Raw genomic sequence first — 22,201 nt, 5'->3', positions numbered from 1 at the left:
TAGATTTAATATCCTTTCACAGTGAAAAATTTACCAGGTGCTGGTGGCTCATGCCAGCAATCCTGGCTATTCTGGACGGTGACATCTGAGGATGGAGGTCTGAAGCCAGCCCAGGCAGGTCTGTGAGATTCTTATCTCCAATTACCTACCCCCAAATGTCAGAAGTAGAGCTGAGACTCAAATGGTAGAGCTCTAGCATTGAGCCAGAAAGCTCAGGGACAGTGCCTAGGCTTGGAGTTCAAGTCCCAGGAGTGGCACACACACATAAAAAAATATTTATTTAATGTCTACTATGTAGACATTATGATAGACATTGGAGGATATTGCAGTGACTAAAACAACAATGCTTGGCTCCTAAAGCTGAGGAATAAAGAAATCATCTAGATGCACTGACATTATTATGTAGACAGTTCTGTTGGTAAATTGATGATTTTTTTTGCCAGTCCTGGGGCTTGAACTCATGGCCTGAGCACTGTCCCTGGCTTCTTTTTGGTCAAGGCTAGCACTCTACCACTTGAGCATCAGTGCCACTTCTGGCCTTTTCTATATATGTGGTGCTGAGGAATTGAACCCAAGGTTTCATATATGTGAGGCAAGCACTTTACCACTAGGCCATATTCCCAGCCCAAATTGATGAACTTAATGTAAATTATAAACCTTGGAAATTTATAATTACAATTTTACTTACGGTGTTTTCTCTCCAGAGTCTGTTTCACATATTTAAGGCTTTGTACTATAATACTTCTCTACAACAGCCTTTTTAAGGTGGATGGAATTAATTGCTTTCACCTGTATTTTCTTAAGTATTTCATATGTTTCTGTTTTAATGGTTTTCACACCATTGGTTTCTATGTCTGTCTCTTCAACCAGATTGTGAGCTCATATCCTGGAAGCTTGCATTGTGTTCTGCATATTCTAGGAAGTTAATATTTTGGTTAATTGTATAATCTGTACAGTAAATCATGCATTTTTTGGGGGGCCAATATTTTCAAAGTGCCATTCTGTGTACATAAGAGTTTATATAATCAAATAGGTGGTTTTGAAATCTTGTTTGAAACTTCTAGCTATACGTAATAGGCTGATCATTTTTTCACTGCTGATAAAATGCATGAAAATGGTTTCAGAGACAAGAGAGAACAGGAGATGATTTCACACTATTTGTCAGAACACAGAGAAATGGTGTGATTGGTTTAAAAATTTAGAAGTAGCTGGGCAGTAGTGGCTCCTGCCTGTAATCCTAGCTACTCTGGAGGCTATGATCTGAGGATGGTTTGAAGCCAGCCCAGGCAGAAAAGTTGGTGAGACGCTTATCTCCAGTAAAATACTTAGAAAAAGCCAGAAGTGGTGCTGTGGATCAAGTGATAGAACACTAGCCTTGAGCACAAAGAGGTTTAGGGACAGTGCCCAGGTACCTGAAAAAAAAATTAGAAGTAGATTCAGGACCAAGTATTCTGAAAGTTCGGAATGAAGTTGATCGTTATTAAGGAAAAATTGTTGAACCTTCTTAGATTGTCTTCCTCAAGGAGATAGGGAGTTGATGCTCTGAAAAAATTGAATCATGGCAGTAGTTGAGTATACCAGCTACAGCAGAAGACAGGGGATATGCAATAGGGCTGAAAATGAAAATGGGGCAAAAATCTTTATCACCTGTGGAATTCTTATATCCTATTTATCGTACTTCTTTTAAAATCTACATCGCCAGGTGTGTTCTACACTTTCCTCTTTCACTTCAGGAAGGAGAATTGGAGAATTATCTGGAGATGGTGAAAAGACTGTGTGAAAAACATGTCTGTATATTAATTAACATTGGTGAGGTAAACCATTAATGAGAAGTCTGTTTTGTTACTCAGCTAGTAGTGAAGCCTTAGCAGTTAGTGACCCTTCCTCCAGTAATTCCTTTCGTGTGTGTGTGTGTATGTGTATGTGTATGTGTGTGGTGTGCCAGTTCTGAGGCTGAACTCGGGGGCTGGGAGCTGTCTGTGAGCTTTTCATGTTGGTTGAGGGGTTAGACTCAGAGCTTTGGCGCTGTCCCTGAGCTCTTTTGCTTGCTCTACCACTTTGAGCCACAGTACTACTTCTGGTTTTCTGGTGGTTAATTAGAAATAAGAGTTTTGTGGACTTTCCTGTCTAGCTTTGAACAGCAGTCCTCAGATGTCAGCCTTCTGAGTAGCTAGGATTACAGGCATGAACCAACGGTGCTCAGCTTCCATTTATCTTTTAAGTAAATCATTGCATTTTTTAAAAACTAGCAGCTTTATGGAGATAGGAGTTTCTATTTTTTGTTTTTGTTGTTAGAGACTGGGATTTGAACTCAGTATCTGACCCTTTTGCTCAGTGGCTGGTACTCTACCTGAGCCACACCTCTAACCCTGAGATAGAGTTTCTATACTATGTAGTTCACTCATTTAAAGTATACAGTTCAGTGCTTTTTGATATAGTTTGTTATCGAACTGCCAATTTTAGAACATTTTTATTACCTCAGATAGAACCCATGTATTCATTAGCAATGTCTTCACTCTCTTACAGTTACCCTTACCCAATTCTGGCTACCAGGCAGGCAAAAATAGAGAAAATAGTTGAAGGCCAGCTATGACAAAAAGCTAGACTCCAATTTTAACAAATAAGTTGAACATTATAGCATGTCTTCCAGCCATGTGGGAGGCATATGTTGAAGGACTGTGGTCTGAGGTCAGCCCTATGTGAACAGTGAAAGACCTTATCTGAAAAATAACCTAAAGTAAAAAGTGCTGGAAGCATACCTCAGGTAGTAGAGTGTTTACTAAGTGCAGAGTAGAGTGTTTAGTAAGTGCAAGGCACTGAGTTCAAACTTTAATGCCATGTATTTGTCTACTGTTCCCTTTTCCATTCATCCTTCACTCTCCTATAATGCCCCCCCTTTCAAAATATGTTTCAGTTTCTTGATATTTTTTGTTAAACTTTTTTTTTTTGCCAGTCCTGGGGCTTGAACTCAGGGCCTGAGCACTGTCCCTGGCTTCTTTTTGCTCAAGGTTAGCGCTCTACCACTTCCAGCTTTTTCTGTTTATGTGGTGCTGAGGAATCGAACCCAGGGCTTCATGAATGTTAGGCAAGCATTCTACTGCTAAGCTACATTCCCAGCCCTGTTAAACTGTTTTAATTATTCAAAGAGTTGTCACCTGCATATACTGTGCTTTTGTCTTGTTCATCATTTTATATTTCAAACTTCCATAAGACACTGGTTTTATTCTTTCAAGTTTTTTTCTTTTTAATTTTTTAGTGGTACTTGTGGTTTGAAATCAGTGTCTAATACTTGTTCCCATTTGTGCTGTACTTCCTTTTTTGCATTGTTTATTCTTTTTGCATTGGTTATTATTATTTTGTTTCAGTACTGGGACTTGAACTCAGATTCTCATGCTCTTGTTCATTAATCTTTTTCGCCTATCACTTGAGTGGTGCCTCCAGTTCTGGGTTTCTTCTGGTTAATTAGAAATAAGAGTCTCTGGGACTGTCCACCTGGGTTAGCTCCAACTGTGATTCTTCAGATATCAGCCTCCTAAGTGCCTGGGACTGTAGATGTGAGCCATTGGTGCCAAGTTCAGCTGGCTATTTTTATCCTAAGTACTCAATAACTTTTTAGAAATAAATTTGCAAGGAAAAAAACCAGCACACAAATATACCAGTATTTGCCTGGATTGTGATTCTTCTATTTTATGCTTCCTGTGATAGCTGGGATGACAGATACAGATCACCATGCCTAATTTCTTCTATTGAAATAGTCTTGTGAAGTTTTTGCTCAGCTTGGCCTGGGATTGCAGTATTCCTAATCTTAGCCTCCTGTATATCTGAGACGACAGGGGTGTAATACCATACCCTGCTATTTTTTTGTTGTTGTTGTTGCCAGTACTGGGGTGTGGGCTCAGGGCCTGAGCACTGTCCCTGGCTTCTTCTTCTTCTTCTTCTTTTTTTTTTTTTTTTTTGCTCAAGGCTAGCACTCTGACACTTTAGCTTTCTGACACTTGAGCCATAGTGCCACTTCTGGCCATTTTCTATATATGTGGCGCTGGGGAATTGAACCCAGGTCTTCATGTATGGGAGTCAAGCACTCTTGCCACTAGGCCTTATTCCCAGCCCCATACCCCACTATTGGTTGAGAAAGGATCACCTGGACTTTTTGCTTGTCATTTAATGGTAATCTTTTTCATTTCACTTTCTTGAGTAGCTAGGATTATAGATATGAGTCTCTATATCTGGCTTGGGTTTCTTTCTTTTATTTTTTGTGAAGAAAAAAATGATTTTCTTTTTCTCTGAAGAAAAATCTTTCCTTATTAAAATATGTTATTTTTATACTATTACACCATAATCTTACTGAAATATAATTCCAATACTATCAAATCGCTCTTTAAAATATACAGTTTAGAGCTGGGAATATGGCCTAGTGGTAAAGTGCTTGCCTTATATACATGAAGCCCTGGCTTCGATTCCTCAGCACCACATATATAGAAAAAAGCTGCAAGTGACGCTGTGGCTCAAGAGGCAGAGTGCTAGCCTTGAGCAAAAAGAAGCCAGGGACAGTGCTCAGGCCCTGAGTCCAAGCCCCAGGACTGGCAACAAAAACAAACAAATAAACAAAGATATACAGTTTAGGGGCTGGAAATATGGCCTAGTGACAAGAGTGCTTGTCTTGTATACATGAAGCCCTGGGTTTGATTCCCCAGCACCACGTATATAGAAAATAGCCAGAAGTGGTGCTGTGGCTCAAGTGGCAGAGTGCTAGCCTTGAGTAAAAAGAAGCCAGGGACAGTGATCAGGCCCTGAGTCCAAGCCCAGGACTGGCAAAAAAAAAAAAAAAAATATATATATATATATATATATAAATGTATCTGTATATATATATGTATATATACACACACACACAGTTTAGTTTTTTAGTATATTTTGAAAGTTGTGCAACCACCACTACTACTAATGTTCAGAGAATTTTTATTGTCTCAAAAAGAAATCATTGGCACAATGGCCAGGTGCTGGTGGCTTATGCTTATAATCCTAGTTACTCAGGAGGATGAAGTCTGAGGATCAAGGTCCAGTGTCAGCCCAAGCAGAAAAGTCAGTGGGACTCTTATTTACAATTAACAAGAAAAAAATCCAGAAATGAGGCATGGCTCAAGTGAGTAGAGTGCCAGCCTTGAGTGGAAAAAATAGGTTATGAGTTCTGAGTTCAAGCCTCAGTACCAAACACACACACACACACACACACACACACACACACACACACACACACACAAATTCTGTCTGGCGTGGTGGTACGCACTTGTAATCCCAGCATTTTGGAAACTGAGATAGGAGGATTTCAATTCTGAGGCCAGCCCGAGGTTGTCCCGACTTCAAGAACAACTGGGGCTACATAGGGAAACCCTTTCTTAACCCTTCTCCCCCCAAATACCAAAAATTTACTCTTTTATAGATAATTTTAAGTTTGGCTTTATTTCTTTAAATATAGTAAACATAGTTGCTTATATATGTATGTTATATGTGGTAATGCCAAAACCTGCAATATGTGTGTATTTATCTCTAATCTGTTTTTGAGTTGGCTTTCACAATACCATAGGGATTTCCATGCCTCTTATATTTGTGTGCTGGTTTATTCCTTGCAACTTTATTGAGTACTTAGGATAAAATTACATTATTCTGGAAAAAATTTTTGTTTCTGCAAGGTTCTTAAAGACATTACTAATATCTTCATTTCAAATTGTTTAAATAAGTTAAGGGTTTTTAAAACCATCAACCAACTTAATACAACTTTTCTTAACTGATTTATTTGAATGGGTATGGCAATGAAGGGACTTTGGTGTGAGGCTATCGCCTCTAATTTTATTGAGTTTGAAGATTTCTGAATTAATGTTCATTCCATCCTTGAAAAGTGGCTATGACAAGGCAAAGTTTAGGAAGAGAATGTGTATCTGTCTTGTCATGAATCAACTAGTGAGGGGACAGCCCTTGATAGAACTCAGCCTTTGGAAGATTGGTATTTGAGGGCTGAAATGTAGTCTCCAGGGGAATTTAGGTACCATGGAGAAATAGAATACATTATTGCTGCTGTTGCTGCTGCTGCTGTGTGTGTGTGTTTGTGTGTGTGTGTGTGTGTGTGTGTGTGTGTGTGTGTGTGAAGATTGGGTAGGAGAAACTTATTCAGTGTTGATCTTAGAGGATCATTGGATATAGGTTGTTACTTTTTTATGGTATCTACATGAAAAACATATATGCTTTTTTTCATTTGAAACCTTTTATATTACAGGAAATAAATGTTAATATGGAGAACAATTCTGAATCATCATCTGTCTTTACACTTCAAAGTTCTTCAGAGGCAATGGTTTCTATTCAGCTATTAGATTTTAAAACAAATTTACTGGAAGCATTAGAAGAATTGCGTATGAGGAGGGTAAGCTCCTGTTTTGTTTTTTTTTTCCCTACTGACATGAATGAATTGTACAAGGGGGTTTTATCTTAACAAGTCCATTTATGTATATAGTGCTTTTTGATCATAATCATCCCTGTAACCATTCTCTCTCATCTCACTCCCTAAACCACTCTCATCAAGTTGCCTTGTTCCATTTTCACACATGTATTTAAAGTATTTTGTCTATATTCATCCTCCTTCCCTTTCTTCATTTGTCTTCCCTTTCCCACTAACACCAACACTTCAGAAAAGAAATGTTTCAAATTCCTAACATGCTTTTTTTTTTTTTTTTGGCCAGTCCTGGGCCTTGAACTCAGGGCCTGAGCACTGTCCCTGGCTTCTTTTTGCTCAAGGCTAGCACTCTGCCACTTGAGCCACAGCGCCACTTCTGGCCATTTTTTTCTGTATATGTGGTGCTGGGGAATTGAACCCAGGGCCTCATGTATACAAGGCAAGCACTCTTGCCACTAGGCCATATCCCCAGCCCCAAACATGCTTTTTTTGTTGTTAAAATGTTAATTGTTGAAAGAGGTTTCATCATTGTGTCTTACATATGCATTAGATACCATGACTGATTAAAAAGAACTTCTTTTGGGGAGATTACATTTTCATTAAGGTTATAAGATAGGTGCCGATGAAGTGATTAAACAGAGTAGCATTTGGTTAAGTGACAAAATAAGTGTACATTGTAAGTATTCTGAATTCAAGGAACAAAATTCCTTTATTTGTTAAGCGGGGTGCTGGTGGCTTATTCCTAATCCAAGCTACTCAGGAGGCTGAGATCTAAGGATCATTGTTTAAAGCCCAGACAAGAAAGTCCTTGAGACTCTTACCTTCAATAAAGTACCTCCCAACCAAAAAAAAGCCAGAAGTATAGCTCTGGCTCAAGTTGCAGAGAGCTTAGTCTTGAGCAAAAAGAAGTTCAGGCATAGCACCCAGGCCTGAGTTCAAGCCCCATGACTACTGGAATTACTAATGAGTAGAATCATACCCCTGAGTATTATAATTCATAGAATATATGTTTTTTGTTTTTATTTTTTTAATTGAGTTTAAGTTACTACATATATTTCACAGTATATATTTTAACCTTCACAATGATGAAGATCATCATTCTACTCTATATAGCTTACGAACTCTATGAACTTTAACAATAAACCATTTTTTTCAATTTGGGTGATATGTACATTACTTTCCTTTTGCTGAGTAACATATGTTCCCTCTTTCTCTGACATTCCCTCCTTCTCATCTTCGCCCATGAGTTGCTTAGTTCACTTTCATCCATGTCCAATGTAGCTGGCGCCTCTGCTATACATATAGAGACATGTATACATATATATGCATATATACACATATACATATATACATGTATACATACACATATGTATATATATACATGTCCATATATATATATTAATTCCACCCACTTTCTACTCATTCTGTGCCCTCCACCCTGCTTCCCTTGGGTGTGCTCATGTATATCCCATATGTGAGGTAGGGAATATAGCATCATCTAAAAAATAATAGGACATTTTCAGAAGAGGTCCTTTGTTTCCTTATCTTTGGGGTTCTAAAGTGCTTGAGTCTTACTATTTGGTGCTTTTCTCCCAAGGCTGTCCTCATTTGTTCTCATTATAGTTTGGTATCTTGAGTCCTGTTTACCTTGTTAGATCTCATTGTGTTTTATTTAATTTTTTAATTTTTTATTTTTTTGCCAGTCCTGGGCCTTGGACTCAGGGCCTGAGCACTGTCCCTAGCTTCTTTTTGCTCAAGGCTAGCACTCTGCCACTTGAGCCACAACACCACTTCTGGCCATTTTCTGTATATGTGGTGCTGGGGAATTGAACCCAGGGTTTTATGTGTACGAGACAAGCACTCTAGGCCATATGCCCAGCCCCTCATCGTGTTTTAAATCTAACACATATCAGGGAGACCATATGCCATTTGTTTCTCTGTTCTTGGCTTATCTTACTCAACATGAATTGTTCTAGTTCCATCCATTTCCCAGTGAGTGCCATTATTTTATCCTGTCTAATGGCAGTGTGAAATTCCATTGTATATAGTTACCACAGTTTTTGAATCCATTCATCTGTAGTGGAGCATCTGGGTTGTTTCTATATCTTGGCTATTGTGAACAGTGCAGGTGTTCTTGTTATATCCTGGTTCCTGTTGCTCAGGATAGAAGCCTACAAGTGGTATGGCTGGGTTGTAGGGCATGTCTATATTTAGCTTTTTGAGGAACCTCCAGACTGCTTTCCAGAGTGGTTGTATTTTCCCACCAGGAGTGTATTAGAGTTCCTCTTTCTCCAAATCCTCACCAGCATTTGTTGCTGTCTGAATTCAGAATATAGCCATTTTGACTGGGGTAAGGTGGTATCTCTGGGTTGTTTTTATTTGCATTTCCTTTATGGCCAGGGATGGTGAGCATTTCTTCATGTGTTTCTTTGCCATTTTTACTTCTTCTTCTGAGAAGTGTTGATTTAGTTCCCTTGCCCATTAATTGATTGGTTTACTAGGTTTGGAAGAGTTTAGTTTCTTGAGCTCCCTGTATATGATGGATAGCAGGCCTTTGTCTGGAATATGTTTTTATCCTACATGGAAAAAAGATAATTGTTTGGTGTTAGCCAAAAAGCATTAGTGTTTGCTTCTCCTGTAGTAGGATTTTAATTTAATGTCACACTTTCTTCATTTCTTTCATTTTTCTATTTTAAGCAGTTTTTAAAACTTAAAACATTCCTATGAAATTGTCATTGAGAAAATAAAATACTAAATTTAGCAAGAAAATCCCATCTCTAACTTCAATAAAATATCCCAGAATATAGAATCCTAAAAGTGTTTATTTTTTATTAGATGCCTTAGGACTACAAGGATTTAAGTGTTTTTACAAAAACAATAAAAGAGGAGTAATTTGATGGTTTATTTACTCTTTATAACCTTTTGAAAGTGTTATGTTCTTTTTAAAGTGCTTGCTTCAGGCTGTAGTTTTACAAGATGGGCTGTGTATTGGTCAGACCTTTTCAGTTCTTGACCCTGAACAGATTTAGGGAGATAGTCCATACAGCAGGCACATGTCCAAGAAGCCCAAACTGTCACTGGATACTTTGTCCTTTTCAAACTCATGATTTATCTCCTACACCATGGCTCGACTTAATTTCTTATGTTGTCTAAAAAAGTACACTCTTCCAGATACTTTCTTGGTCTTCTTAAAAAGTAAGTATATCTAATATTCATGGGATAGCTTAAATTTTTTTTTATTAAAAAAGTCTTTTTCCCTACTGAGGCATGGCTCAATTGGTAGAGAACTTGTCTAGTAATTACAAATCCCCAAGTTCTTCTGATACAGAAAGATAGTAGTTTTTAAACATTCAGAGCAATTCTTTTCCTTTTGGTGGTACTGGGCTTTGAGTTCAGGGCCTTGTACTTCCTAGGCATTGTTCTGCTGGGTTAGGTCTTGTGTATTTTGCCTAGGATTTGCCTTGGATTTGGATCTGCCTCACCATTCCTTCTTTGGAGCTGGGTTTACAGTCGACATCTCCATGCTCCAATTGTTTGTGGAGGTGAGGGTCTTACTGTTTTTGAGGGCTGGCCTCAATCTTTCTGATCTTGATCTCCTGAGTAGCTGGGATTTCAGGAGTGTGTCACCATGTCTGGTCCATGGCACTTTGATATTTTTTTTTTTGGCAGTACTAAGGATTAAATTAGAGTCTCAATTATTAGACAGTCATTCTACCACCTAAGCCAGATCCCCAGTCTGGCTGTTCTTAAATTTTTCTGTTTTTCATCCAAGTATTTCTTGTTTTTATCTTGAAGCATTCTATCAAAAAAAATAGAACGTGCTTGTATATTTAACACATGTAATATTATTTTGAATGGTTATCTAACCTTTGTAGGATATGACAACTGAATTTTGGTGTTTTTGAAGAAAAGTAGTAATCATAATGTAACTGTCTCATTGCAGCTACACTCTTTTAAAGATAATATAACTTAGTGTCAGAAACTCTGGAGATGGCTAATCTGGTCCCAAATGTTGGTTTTCGAGCCAGGCATAGTGCTGTGCACTTGTTGTACCAGTTATTCAAGAGGCTGGCATGGGTATATCACATTTAGACCATCCTGGCCAACATATCAAGATCCCATCTCAAAAGACAAACCAGCGGTGGTTCACTGCTGCAATACTAGCTCTTCAGAGACGGAGACCTGAGAATCTGCCTCAAAACCAGCTCACGCAGACAAATCTGAGAGACTCTTCTCTTCAATTAAACCAGCAAAAACCTGGAAGTGGAGGTATGGCTCAGTTGGTAGAGTGCTAGCCCTTTGTGGAAAAGCCAAGAAGAGCGTGAAACAATAACTTCAAGCCTCAGTACTAATCCTTCCTCTCCCTCTCATCCTCCCAAAAAGAAAAAGACAAGCCATACTAAAAAATTGGCTTTTCTTGTTTATCTGCTATGACATTAGGCAAATTATATATTGTCTTGCCACTTTAGTTTCTTCATCTGCAAAAATAACAATAGTGAGAATATCCATTCTTTAAAATTGTCTTATGGGTTAGTCAATACATAAAAAGTGATTCAAACAATATCTGGATCATGATAAAATCTTAGAATCTATTCTAGCAACAAACAAACAACCATAAATGTATAATAAGATATATATGATAAACAAATCTTATGTATTTTAAATTCAAACGGTTTGGGAAGGGATGTGTTTTATTACATACTCCTCTCATATCTTTGAACAAATGCAATCACGTACATTTATTCTTTCAGGGCACTGTCCCTGGCTTTTTTTTTTTTGCTCAAGGCTAGCTAGCATTCTACTACTTGAGCCACAGTGCCACTTCCAGCCTTTTCTGTTTATATGGTGCTGAGGAATCAAACCCAGGACTTCGTGCATGCTAGGCAAGCACTCTACTGCTAAGCCACATTCCCAGCCCTTGTTTTTGTTTTTAGATGAATCTCTTTAGGTTGCCCAGGCAGGCCTTGAATTTGAAATCAGCCTGTCAGCCTCCTGAGTAGCTGAAATTACAGGCATGCTGCCAATAGATTTTGATAATGGGTGTGTATTACTGCAAGAGATTCTAATCTCCCTTTATTTATCATATAGCATACACTGTTGGTATCTAGTGGTATATTTTTCCTGTCCTCTTCTAAGTTGAAAGAACTTTGAGGGCTGGGAATATGGCCTAGTGGCAAGAGTGCTTGCTTGCCTCATATACATGAAGCACCACATATATAGAAAATGGCCAGAGTTGGCGCTGTGGCTCAAGTGGCAGAGTACTAGCCTCGAGCAAAAAGAAGACAGGGCCAGTGTTCAGGCCCTGAGTCCATGCCCCAGGAATGGCAAAAAAAAAAAAAAAAAAAAAGAAAAAAAAGAAAAAAAGAAAGAAAAGAAAGAACTTTGAAGTGCCTCTTGCCAGTGTGAGTCATATAAATCCTCAATGGTCTTAGTCTTGAAGCTTGAGTGTATCTTTCTAGCTAATGATTGACTTAGAAGCAGATATGTAACCCAGTTATGGCAATAAGATATTAGAGGATATCTTTTGGGAAGCTCCAGGAAGTCTTTCATTATCCTTTAAAGAGGATATACTTTTCTACTGTAAGTTTCTCTCCTGTCTGCCATTAATGCCTAGTTGGGAGAGCTCTTCTCTAATAATAAAGGGTGTAGAAAGCCTAAGGAAAATTACTGTGATAATGGCAATATGAAAAGATGGGCATAATCATACCTTTTGAGGGTATTGTTGAATAAGCCACTGAAATAATACCAGAATTGCTCTTTTTAGATTCCTTTTTGTATATATAATTTCTTTTTGTGCTAGTCCTGGGCCTTGAACCAGGGCCTTGGCTCTGTCCCTGAGCTTTTGTGTTCAAGGCTTGCATTCTACCACTTGAGCCACAGCTCCACTTCTGGCTTTTTGCTGGTTAATTGGAGTTATAAGTCTCATAGACTTTCCTTCCTGAGCTGGTTTTGAACCACAGTCCTCAGATTGTTGGCCTCATGAATTGCTAGGATTAAAGATGAACCGCTAGCTCCTGGCCATAAATTGTATTTACAATTTTGTTTTCTTTGTGTTCATCATTAATATTTAGAAATGTGGTTAATATTTTTGTGTATTGATTTTATATATTGTTTGTATCTCACAAAAGGGTTGCTCTTCATCCATGTCTGTATTACCACATGAATGTTTGAAGGAAAGGGAGTACCCTGTCTGGATCTTGGTTCCATGTCTTTTGTGTTCAAAATAAGAATTGAGTAGGACACAGATAAAGGAATATATAGATTTATTGAAAGGGAGTGCATGCCCTATGAGACTGCAAGAGTGGGCTGTGGGAAAGTGCTGCAGCACTGAGGATACTATACTTTCCTGCTTTTTTGGGGGCAGTTCAGGGAAAGTGTGTGGTTTGTTGGTTGGAGCTAAGGTGGTCCTTTATTTCAATGGACAGGTTGATTGACGGGTGGAGCTTGTTCTTTTTTGGTTGGGAAGTTGAGCCCATTGATATTTAGCTACTTTGGAGAAGTATATCATGTATCTTATCATTTTGTTGCTTTCCTTTAGCTTGCTTCTTTCCTCTACTTATGTTTACTAACCTATTAGTCTTCCAGTAATTTTTAGTCAATGCTTTCATGCACAAACACATTGTGCATGCCTAGATTTGTTGAGAATTTCTGGGATGAATTTGTACACATTACTCATAGAGATTGGGCAGTCTTAAAGTGAGAACTTGGGAATTGCATGGTGAAAGGTCATTGTATAGGGTTGTCATCCTTGTTCCCTGTTCCTGTGCAGCTGGTGAGAACTCTGCTTTGCTGAACAAACATGCTGGTTGGTTATCATGTGGCTCCAGTGAAGCTGGCCACAGGAACTTTCTTAACACCTTGTCAGCACCTTTTGCAGTCTAGGACTATCTTTTGGAAGTGTTCTTGGACATTCCTCAGGCAGGTGCAGATCTGTAGGTATATCGATTGCTGGTCTTGGGAGTGGTCCTGGCAACCATACATAGATCCTGTTTTATCTGCCTATGCACACTGTTCCTTAGGCAGAGGTGGATCTGTGGCCCAGTCTAATGAGCTACCCTGGCAGCTATGGACCCTGTTTTGTTTGCTTGCCTCACTTGGCTATAGTTTTGGTTACTGTTCTTCCACCTATCAGTGTTTTGAGTCCATAGTGGAAGCAGATTGTGACTACTTTCTCTACTAATAGCAAAGATGAAAACTTTCTCAGAATCTTCCCTATCTTTTCTATAAGCCTTTGGTAGATTTCCTACCAGAAAAGCCTACCTTAAGGGCCCATGTTGATCTATGGTCTTAAAGCAGCTCACTGTAAGAACTTGCATTTAATTTTTAGTTTTCCAGCTTTTTCAAAAAGTGAATATAAGAAGATATTGATTCCATTTCTCTAGAAAGGGCTGGACATGAATATCTTGAGATTATAATTTTCATAGCACTTTTCTTTTCTCTTTGACTTAGGAAGCTGAAACTCAATATGAAAAACAGATTGATAAAATTATTACAGAGACACAAGAACTTAAATGGCAAATGGTGAGTATTTTCCCCCTCAAATGGCTTTTTTTTTTTTTTTTTGCCAGTCCTGGGGCTTGGATTCAGGGCCTGAGCACTATCCCTGGCTTCTTTTTCCTCAAGGCTAGCACTCTACCACTTGAGCCACAGGCCACTTCTGGCTTTTTCTATATATGTGATACTGAGGAATCAAACCCAGGGATTCATGTATGCGAGGTAAGTGCTCTACCACTAGGCCATATTCCCTGCCCCTCTATTGGCATTTTTAACATCCATTTATAATGTAGTCTAGTTATTGTTAAAATGGAATTTTAAATTTCCTAAATATATTCAGGAGTAGTGCATTATTTGAAACAAAACTTCAGGACAATTTCAACTAACATTGTTTATGATATTTGGGTTTCCATAAAACAAAGTAAAAGTTTTGTTCAAGTTATTTATTTTGCCAGTTCTGGTGAAATAACTTGGTGCCTCATGCTCTCTTGCTCAGCTTGCTTGTTCAAAGCTGGTGCTCTATCACTTGAGCTATACAGCCTGATATTTTTTCCGATTAATTGAAGATGAGTCAATTGCACTTATCTGCTGATATGGTTTTGATTCTTATCCACTGGATCTCAGCTTCCTTAAGTAGCTAGGATTACAAATGTGAGCCGCTGAAGCTGACTTTACTTAGTCTTTCTGGTATTACTCTAGGCTGGTTTTATTTAGCTTTTCTTATATATATTATACAGAGGATAACTCTGAAAACTTGTTTTGCAACTAAGAAACACATTAAATATGAATGAGTGTACTTTGAAAGCAGTGTGATCTCAGCACTAGAAGTGTATTGCTGTAGAATGCAATCAAATAGAAAAAAAATCATCAGTTCTGATTTTCTCTAACTTAATATTAAAGCATTCATGTAGTGCTTCTAATGCACTAAACTTAAAGGTGAAAGGTTAATAATACTGATAATTAAAAGTTAGTGATAGTTTTAGATATACTCAAATAGGAATTTAAGGGCAACATATCAGAATTTAATGAATTAATGAATTAAATATGAATTAAAATGACATAATTTAAACCTAACTAGAAGTTATTAGATTTTGGGGGGCCAGAAAGACCCACAAGATCATACAGAATATGGAAGTGGTAGAGTACTATCTTAAATTTTTTTTTGATTGTTTGCTTTGAGATGTGTATCTTGTTCAGGATGGGCTTGGACTTCTGGGCTTAAGTGATCTTTCTACCTCAGCTTTTGAGTAGCTGAGACATACACACATGGTGCGAGAATTAATAGAATAAAGTTATTCTGTTTCCAAATTAATCATTATATTTAACATAACCCAATTAAAAAATACCAAAGGCCTGTTTGGCACTTAGGCTGATTGTAAGTTGCATGTGTAAATAAACATACAAGAATGTTTGGAATGTTTGAAAAAAATAGGATGATATAGTCATACTTAATTCTTAAAGATATTGTGAAGCTATAGTAATAAAAATAGGTTGGTCATGTTCATGAATTGTCATGTTCCATAGAATCTAATAGAGTCTAGAACTAGATCCAAATACATAAGATAATTTAGTGAATGATAACTGTGTTTTCAAATCAGTGAGGAAGGATAGATTATTCAGTAAATAGTATTTACTGAACAAAGGTTTCCTTGAACAAAAAATTAAGCTGTGTTGATGTAAGTATTTTCAGTTCTGATAACTCTACTGATAAAGGTGGTTGCAGTTTTCATTCTCTCTCTTCTACTTTGGCCTCAGTTGGGAGAAAAACCTATTATTATTATTTAAGTTGTGATAAATAAAAATACGTACTACTTTATGCTTTATGAAAATTTATAATAGTATATATGGTTATCTTTGATCATGATTGTTTATCTTAAGTATGTAATAAGGAGAGAGTTGTTTCCTGTTTTACTATTATTTGTTGGGTCATCTTATAGGATAGTGCCTGTACAACGGTATTTAATGCTAATAGCCAGGCATGATGTCTTGCACTTGTAAACCCAGCTACCTAGGAGGTGGAAATTGGGAGTATCATATTCAAGGCTAGCCCAGACTCTCTTCTTCCCCTCAAAATTAGAGATCCTCATTTCAGCTAATAGCTGGGTATGGTGGTGTTGACCTTTGATCACAGCAATTTAGGAAATATAAATAAGAGAATTGTAGTTCTCTTAGTGTAGTCCTAGCCCTGGCAAAAATGTGAGAGCCTATCCCCAAAATAAAGCAAAAAGGCACTATCTAGCACGCACAAGGCCATGATTTCAACTTGCAGTACCACCAACAAAAAAAGAAAAAAAAGTGACTCTAGAAGTCACATATTAGAACATTTGAACACATCAACCTTATAAAAATACTTAGGTGTGTACATCACTTAAAGACAGTCACCAAGTACTCACACCATGAGAACAGAGGCTATCACCAAATCAAATTTACCTCAAGTGGTACATTTATAGGCATATACCACTGCACAAGGTTCCTGAGTGTTAACAGAGAGGAAATAAAGTATTAAGCAAAGTAAGGAACAATTAAAGCATCACACTCAGTAGTCGGAAGGTCAGCATGCTCCTTCTGTAAAGAGCCATATGATAAGTGTTTAGGCTCTGTGGACTGTTATGATCTCTGCCACAACTACCGAATTCTGTTGCAATGTGAAAGCAGCCATGGGCAGTACTTATATGAATAAGTACATCTATTTCTAATAAAACTTTATAGACACTAAAAGTTCAGATTTCACACAATTTTGAAATATTATTCCTCTTTTTATTTTTATTTTTTTCTCTCTCTCTTTTGCCAGTCCTGGGGTTGAACTCAGGGCCTGAGCTCTGTCCCTGGCTTATTTTAGCTCAAGTCTAGCACTCTACCTCTTAGCCACAGCACCACTTCTGGCCTTTTCTGTTTATGTGGTGCTGAGGAATTGAACCCAGGGCTTCATGTATGGTAGGCAAGCACTTCACCACTAAGCCACATCCCAGCCCCCTGACTTTTTCCTCTTTAGCCACTAAAAATGTAAAAATCTTTCCCTCCTCCAATACTGAGTTTTGAACTCCAGGCCTCACACTCTTGCTCAGCTTTTTCATTCATAGCTAGCACTCTACTTGTTGAGCCACACGTCTACTCTGACACTCTGACTTCTTCCTGGTTAGTTGGAGATAAGGGTCTCTCAGATTTGTTTGCCCAGAGTAGTTTTAAACTGTGATTCTTAAGCCAGGCACTGGTGGTTCACATTTGTAATCCTAACTACTTGGGAGGCTGAGATTTGAGGATTGCTCTTTGAAGCTAGTCTGTGCAGGAAAGTCTTAATCTCCAATTAACTCCCAAAAGCCAGAAGTGGAGCTTGGCTCCAGTGGTAGGGTGCTAGACTTGAGCAAAAGAGCTCAGGGACAGCACCTAGGACCTGAGTTCAAGCCTAGGACCCGCATAAAAAACAATAACAAACCTGTGAACTTGGTCACCAGTGGCTTACACCTGTAATCCTAGGTACTCAGGAGGCTGAGATCTGTTAAACTCCAATAAACTAAGAAAAAGCTGGAAGTGGCACTGTGGCTCAAGTGGTAGAGTGCTAGCCTTGAGCACAAAGAAGCTCAGGAACTGCTCCCAGGCCCGGAGTTCAAACCCCAGGACTGGCAAAAACAAAACACCAAAAAAAACAAACCCTGAGGTTTTCTCTCTATCTTTCTGACATTTCTGGGGCCTGAGCACTGTCCCTGGCTTCTTTTTGTACAGGGATAGCACTCTACCACTTGAGCCACAGCCCAATTTCTGGCTTTTTTGTTTTGTTTTGTTTTGTTTATGTGGTGTTGGTGCTCAGGAATCAAACCCAGGGCTTCATACATGCTAGGCAAGCACTGTACTGCTAAGCCACATTCACAGCTCAGAACTCATTCTCTTGAAGAGCTAGGATTATAGATGTGAGCTACCAGTGCAACAATGTATATACCATTTTTTCTCACATTTTGTACAAAAGCAAGTAGTTTATTAGACTTGGTCTGTGAGTTATAGTTACTCTGACCTAGATCTTACTCTGTATGTCTTGGATAGTGGCCATCCTACTATATAGCTGTCTTCCAGACCTATGTTTCCAGGGTAGAATTTTTTTTCAGAAGATAGTTTCAGAAATGTTCTTAGGACTCTAGTATTAATGCTGTTGGTGGAATGGCAATCCAGTGACAAGGGTGAGGAATGTTGTAAAGCCTGTGAAACAATTTGGTACAAGGTGTTACAGACAGGAAATGCTTCTCATTGGCTAGTGGCTGTGTGTATTGGTAATATTGTGTGGCCTGTAATGATGTTATAAATATCGGTGGCAGAAACAAACCAACTTCCTCATCCCTGAAGGAGATTTGAACCCAGGGATCTGTGTCCTGGAGTTTAGTTATCGCACTCACAGTCAGAGAACCTGATAGAAATGTTGAAATATTGGTTTCAAGGTGTTTTTTTTTTTCTGGTTTCATTTAAACAAGACATCATCTCTGAATTTTAGATGATGAAGAGAAAGTGAGTTTATGTTTATTATTGATAACATTGTTAAGGAAATTCCATTATCAGTTGGCTTTTTCCCAGGTTTATTTAAAGTAAGCAGATGCTTCAGATCAGGGGAGAAGTAGCCAGTTTTATAGAGCAACTTCTTTGTTTTTAATTTTTTTTCCCTGGGCTGGCTTTGAACTATGAGCCTCAGATCTCAGCCTCCAGAGTAGCTAGGATAATAGGAATGAGCATATAGAGCAACTTTTCAGGCCATTTTTTTTTTTTTTGCCAGTCCTGGGCCTTGAACTCAGGGCCTGAGCACTGTCCCTGGCTTCTTTTTGCTCAAGGCTGGCACTCTGCCACTTGAGCCACAGCGCCTCCTCTAGCCTTTTCTATATATGTGGTGCTGAGGAATTGAACCCAGGGCTTCATGTATATGAGGCAAGCACTCTTGCCACTAGGCCATGTTCCCAGCCCTAGAACAATTTTTTAATAAGATTAATATGGTGAAAACCAAGGACCTCATAGTCTCATGAGGGACTAGAAGATCAAGAATGAAAGTATGTATCATTATATCTCTCTACTTTTATATGGGGGCAGTGGGTTTCTAAATAAATGGTAAGGCTTTTCAAAGTTTCTTTTCTTTCTTTCTTTTTTTTTTTTTTTTTTTTTTTTTTTGCCAGTCCTGGGGCTTGGACTCAGGGCCTGGCCACTGTCACTGGCTTCTTTTTGCTCAAGACTAGCTCTTTGACACTTTTGCCACAGCGCCACTTCTGGCAATTTTCTATATATGTGGTGCTGAGGAATCGAACCCAAGGCTTCATGTATACGAGGCAAGCAGTCTTGCCACTAGGCCATATTCCTAGCCCTCAAAGTTCTTTAATAACAATTTCAGTAAAGTGAGAGCCTCCATCACTGGAGAGAGCCTCAGGATGGGATCACAGAAGCAAATTGTTTTTTCTGTTTTCAGAATGGTAGTTTTTTTAAATTAATTAATCAATTACTTATTATTATTATTCCCATTTCTGGGCTTGGACTCAGGGCCTGAGCACTGTCCCTGGCTTCTTTTTGCTCAAGGCTAGCACTCTGCCACTTGAGCCACAGCACCACTTCTGGCCATTTTCTATATTTGTGGTGCTGGGGAATTGAACCCAGGGCTTCGTGTATACGAGGCAAGCACTCTTACCACTAGGTCATATTCCCAGCCCCAGAATGGTAGTTCTTTGGCAAGAAATTTCAGTCCATCCTAGAAAAAAAGTAAGGAATGGTGAGCTCACATCAGAACCCAGTTCAGGGATTAATTTTAGAAAGTTCACTAGGGATCCTGAAGTTTGAGTTTACAAGGATAACAGTTTTATTAGGTTGGGTCTGATGACAGATGAGATAGGTACCAGGAACATCATTAGCAATCTTAGTTAAAGTGCCATCAGTGCTCATTTAGTATAGTTTTCAATCTGTCCTTGCTCTGATGGGTAATTGCAGTTAAAATTTTTGTGAAATTCTGTTGAGGTCCTCTGGTGCCACCAAGTGTCTGTCCAGCAAGTGTCCTGAAAGAGTTATTCTCTTGTAATTTACTAGTCATGCTTTCTTCATACTCTGGAGCTAATTGTATGTATTTCAAAATAACCATTTCTGAATCTTTATAAAGATTTGACTTTTTTTTTTGGCCAGTCCTGGGCCTTGGACTCAGGGCCTGAGCACTGTCCCTGGCTTCCTTTTTGCTCAAGGCTAGCACTCTGCCACTTGAGCCACAGCGCCACTTCTGGCCGTTTTCTGTATATGTGGTGCTGGGGAAATCGAACCTAGGGCCTCGTGTATACGAGGCAAGCTCTCTCGCCACTAGGCCATATCCCCAGCCCCAAGATTTGACTTTTTGATGTTCATAGGGGTCAAGACTTTATATCATGAAGTGTGTTAGCATTTTTAGTGAAGATTTATGATAATCACCTCAGGATTAGTGTGCTGAAATGGTTCATCATTTGAAATTGGGATTCATACTGAGGTCAGAAATCCTTACTGTTTTTTTTTTTTTTACAGTGTTCTAAAATATGAGCATCTCCTAAGGCCTACTGCTCTGAAAGTTAGCTCTTATTTGTGGACAGTTGGCAAGCTTTGCTCAGTTGTGTAAGTTCTGTCATTTTGGCTGATTTTAGTTCTGGTAAGGAGTTATAATATAGAGGTTAGTTGAGACTTTTGCAGTGTATCCTACCTGATATTTTCCTCATTTGAGTTTCAAAAGATGACTTGTTAACAAACAAGATTAAATTTGTATTTAATTTAGGGAGAGAAGCTACTAAGTTTATATCATAGTCATTGCTTAGAGACAATATTGTCATGCTTTTCCTCTATTGGATAATAGAACAGCAAGCTTTAAAAAAGTTTCTCTGTGCTCTTCCTGTAAGCAACCTGAGGTAACCTGTGAAAATGGTTCGCTACTCCCTAGACCCAGAAAACCCCACAAAATCATGCAAGTCACGAGGTTCGAATCTTCACTTTAAAAACACCAGAGAAACAGCCCAGGCCATCAAGGGTGTGCATATCTGAAAAGCTACCAGATACCTGAAAGATGTCACTTTAAAGAAGCAATGTGTGCCCTTCCGGCATTACAATGGTTGAGTTGGCAGGTGTGCCCAGGCCAAACAGTGGGGTTGGACACAGGGTCGGTGGCCCAAAAAGAGTGCTGAATTTCTGCTGCACATGCTTAAGAATGCAGAGAGTAATGCTGAACTGAAGGGTTTAGATGTAGACTCCCTGGTCATTGAACACATCCAGGTGAACAAAGCACCCAAGATGCGCCACCGAACTTACAGAGCCCATGGTAGGATTAACCCATACATGAGCTCCCCCTGCCACATTGAGATGATCCTCATTGAAAAGGAGCAGATTGTTCCTAAACCAGAAGAGGAAGTTGCACAGAAGAAAAAGGTATGCCAGAAGAAACTGAAGAAACAAAAACTTATGGCACGGGAATAAGTTTAGCATGAAATTGCAAATAAATGAATGTTACCATTATTATAAAAAAAGTTTCTCTGTGATATTTATTGGATGTAGAGATATCAAAGATATACATTGTATAGGAAGTTGGTATTCATCAAAATATTTCTTGAAAAATTGTCAAACACTGTTTACTTCCTCTTAGTACTTTAGTATATTTCATCCTTTTATTGACTTAATTTTGCTGGGTGGCATTGGTTCATGCCTGCAATCCTAGCTACTCTGGAGGTGGAAATCTGAGGATCAATCACTGTTCAAGCCAACCTGGTCAGGAAACTGTGAGACTTTTATCTCCAGGAAACTACAGGTACTAGTGGAGCTGTGGCTTAAGTGGGAGAGTCCTAGCCTTGAACAAAAATAAGCTTAAGGATAGAGCCTAGGGCTGAATTCAAGCCCTAGGAAACACACACACACACACACACACACACACACACACACACACAAATTCAAAACACCTGCTTTAACATATTTTCCATTTATATTCTTTCATATATATGAGTATAAATATATATGCATATATAAAATAAATGACGTATATTAAAGTGAAATAGGCATGGTGGCACACCCCTTAATTCTAGCACTTAAGAGGCTGAGACAACTAAATGGCAATAAAAATGATTTGAACATTTAATTTTCATTTCATATATACATACATGCATGCATGCATGGCTTTTAAGTTAATGGATGTAGTATCATAAATAAGAATATAATATTTTCACTTGAAAATCCAGGGCTAATATTCACAGACTAGAGAAGAAGGAGAGTGTGGGTTATTACACATGACCATTGTCAGTAGATCATGAACTC

The 22,201-nt window shown here is 38.5% G+C and overlaps 1 protein-coding gene and 1 pseudogene across 1 annotated transcript in view; both read left to right on the top strand.

Annotated features, from left to right (window-relative positions):
* Window positions 1-6,286: 6,286 nt before the first annotated feature.
* Ccdc73 (coiled-coil domain containing 73) overlaps window positions 6,287-22,201 on the top strand; it is a 101,043-nt gene continuing 85,128 nt past the window's right edge. The window contains 2 exon segments of the mRNA XM_048359963.1: window positions 6,287-6,415; window positions 13,895-13,966. Of these exon segments, the coding sequence (XP_048215920.1) occupies window positions 6,287-6,415; window positions 13,895-13,966 (201 nt within the window).
* On the top strand, window positions 20,802-21,415 carry LOC125361476 (annotated as a pseudogene).

The sequence above is a fragment of the Perognathus longimembris genome, chromosome 13, assembly GCF_023159225.1.
Source record: "Perognathus longimembris pacificus isolate PPM17 chromosome 13, ASM2315922v1, whole genome shotgun sequence".
Lineage (NCBI taxonomy): Eukaryota > Metazoa > Chordata > Mammalia > Rodentia > Heteromyidae > Perognathus > Perognathus longimembris.
Note: the sequence above shows the minus strand (reverse complement) of the source record. Positions and strands in the feature narration are given on the sequence as shown.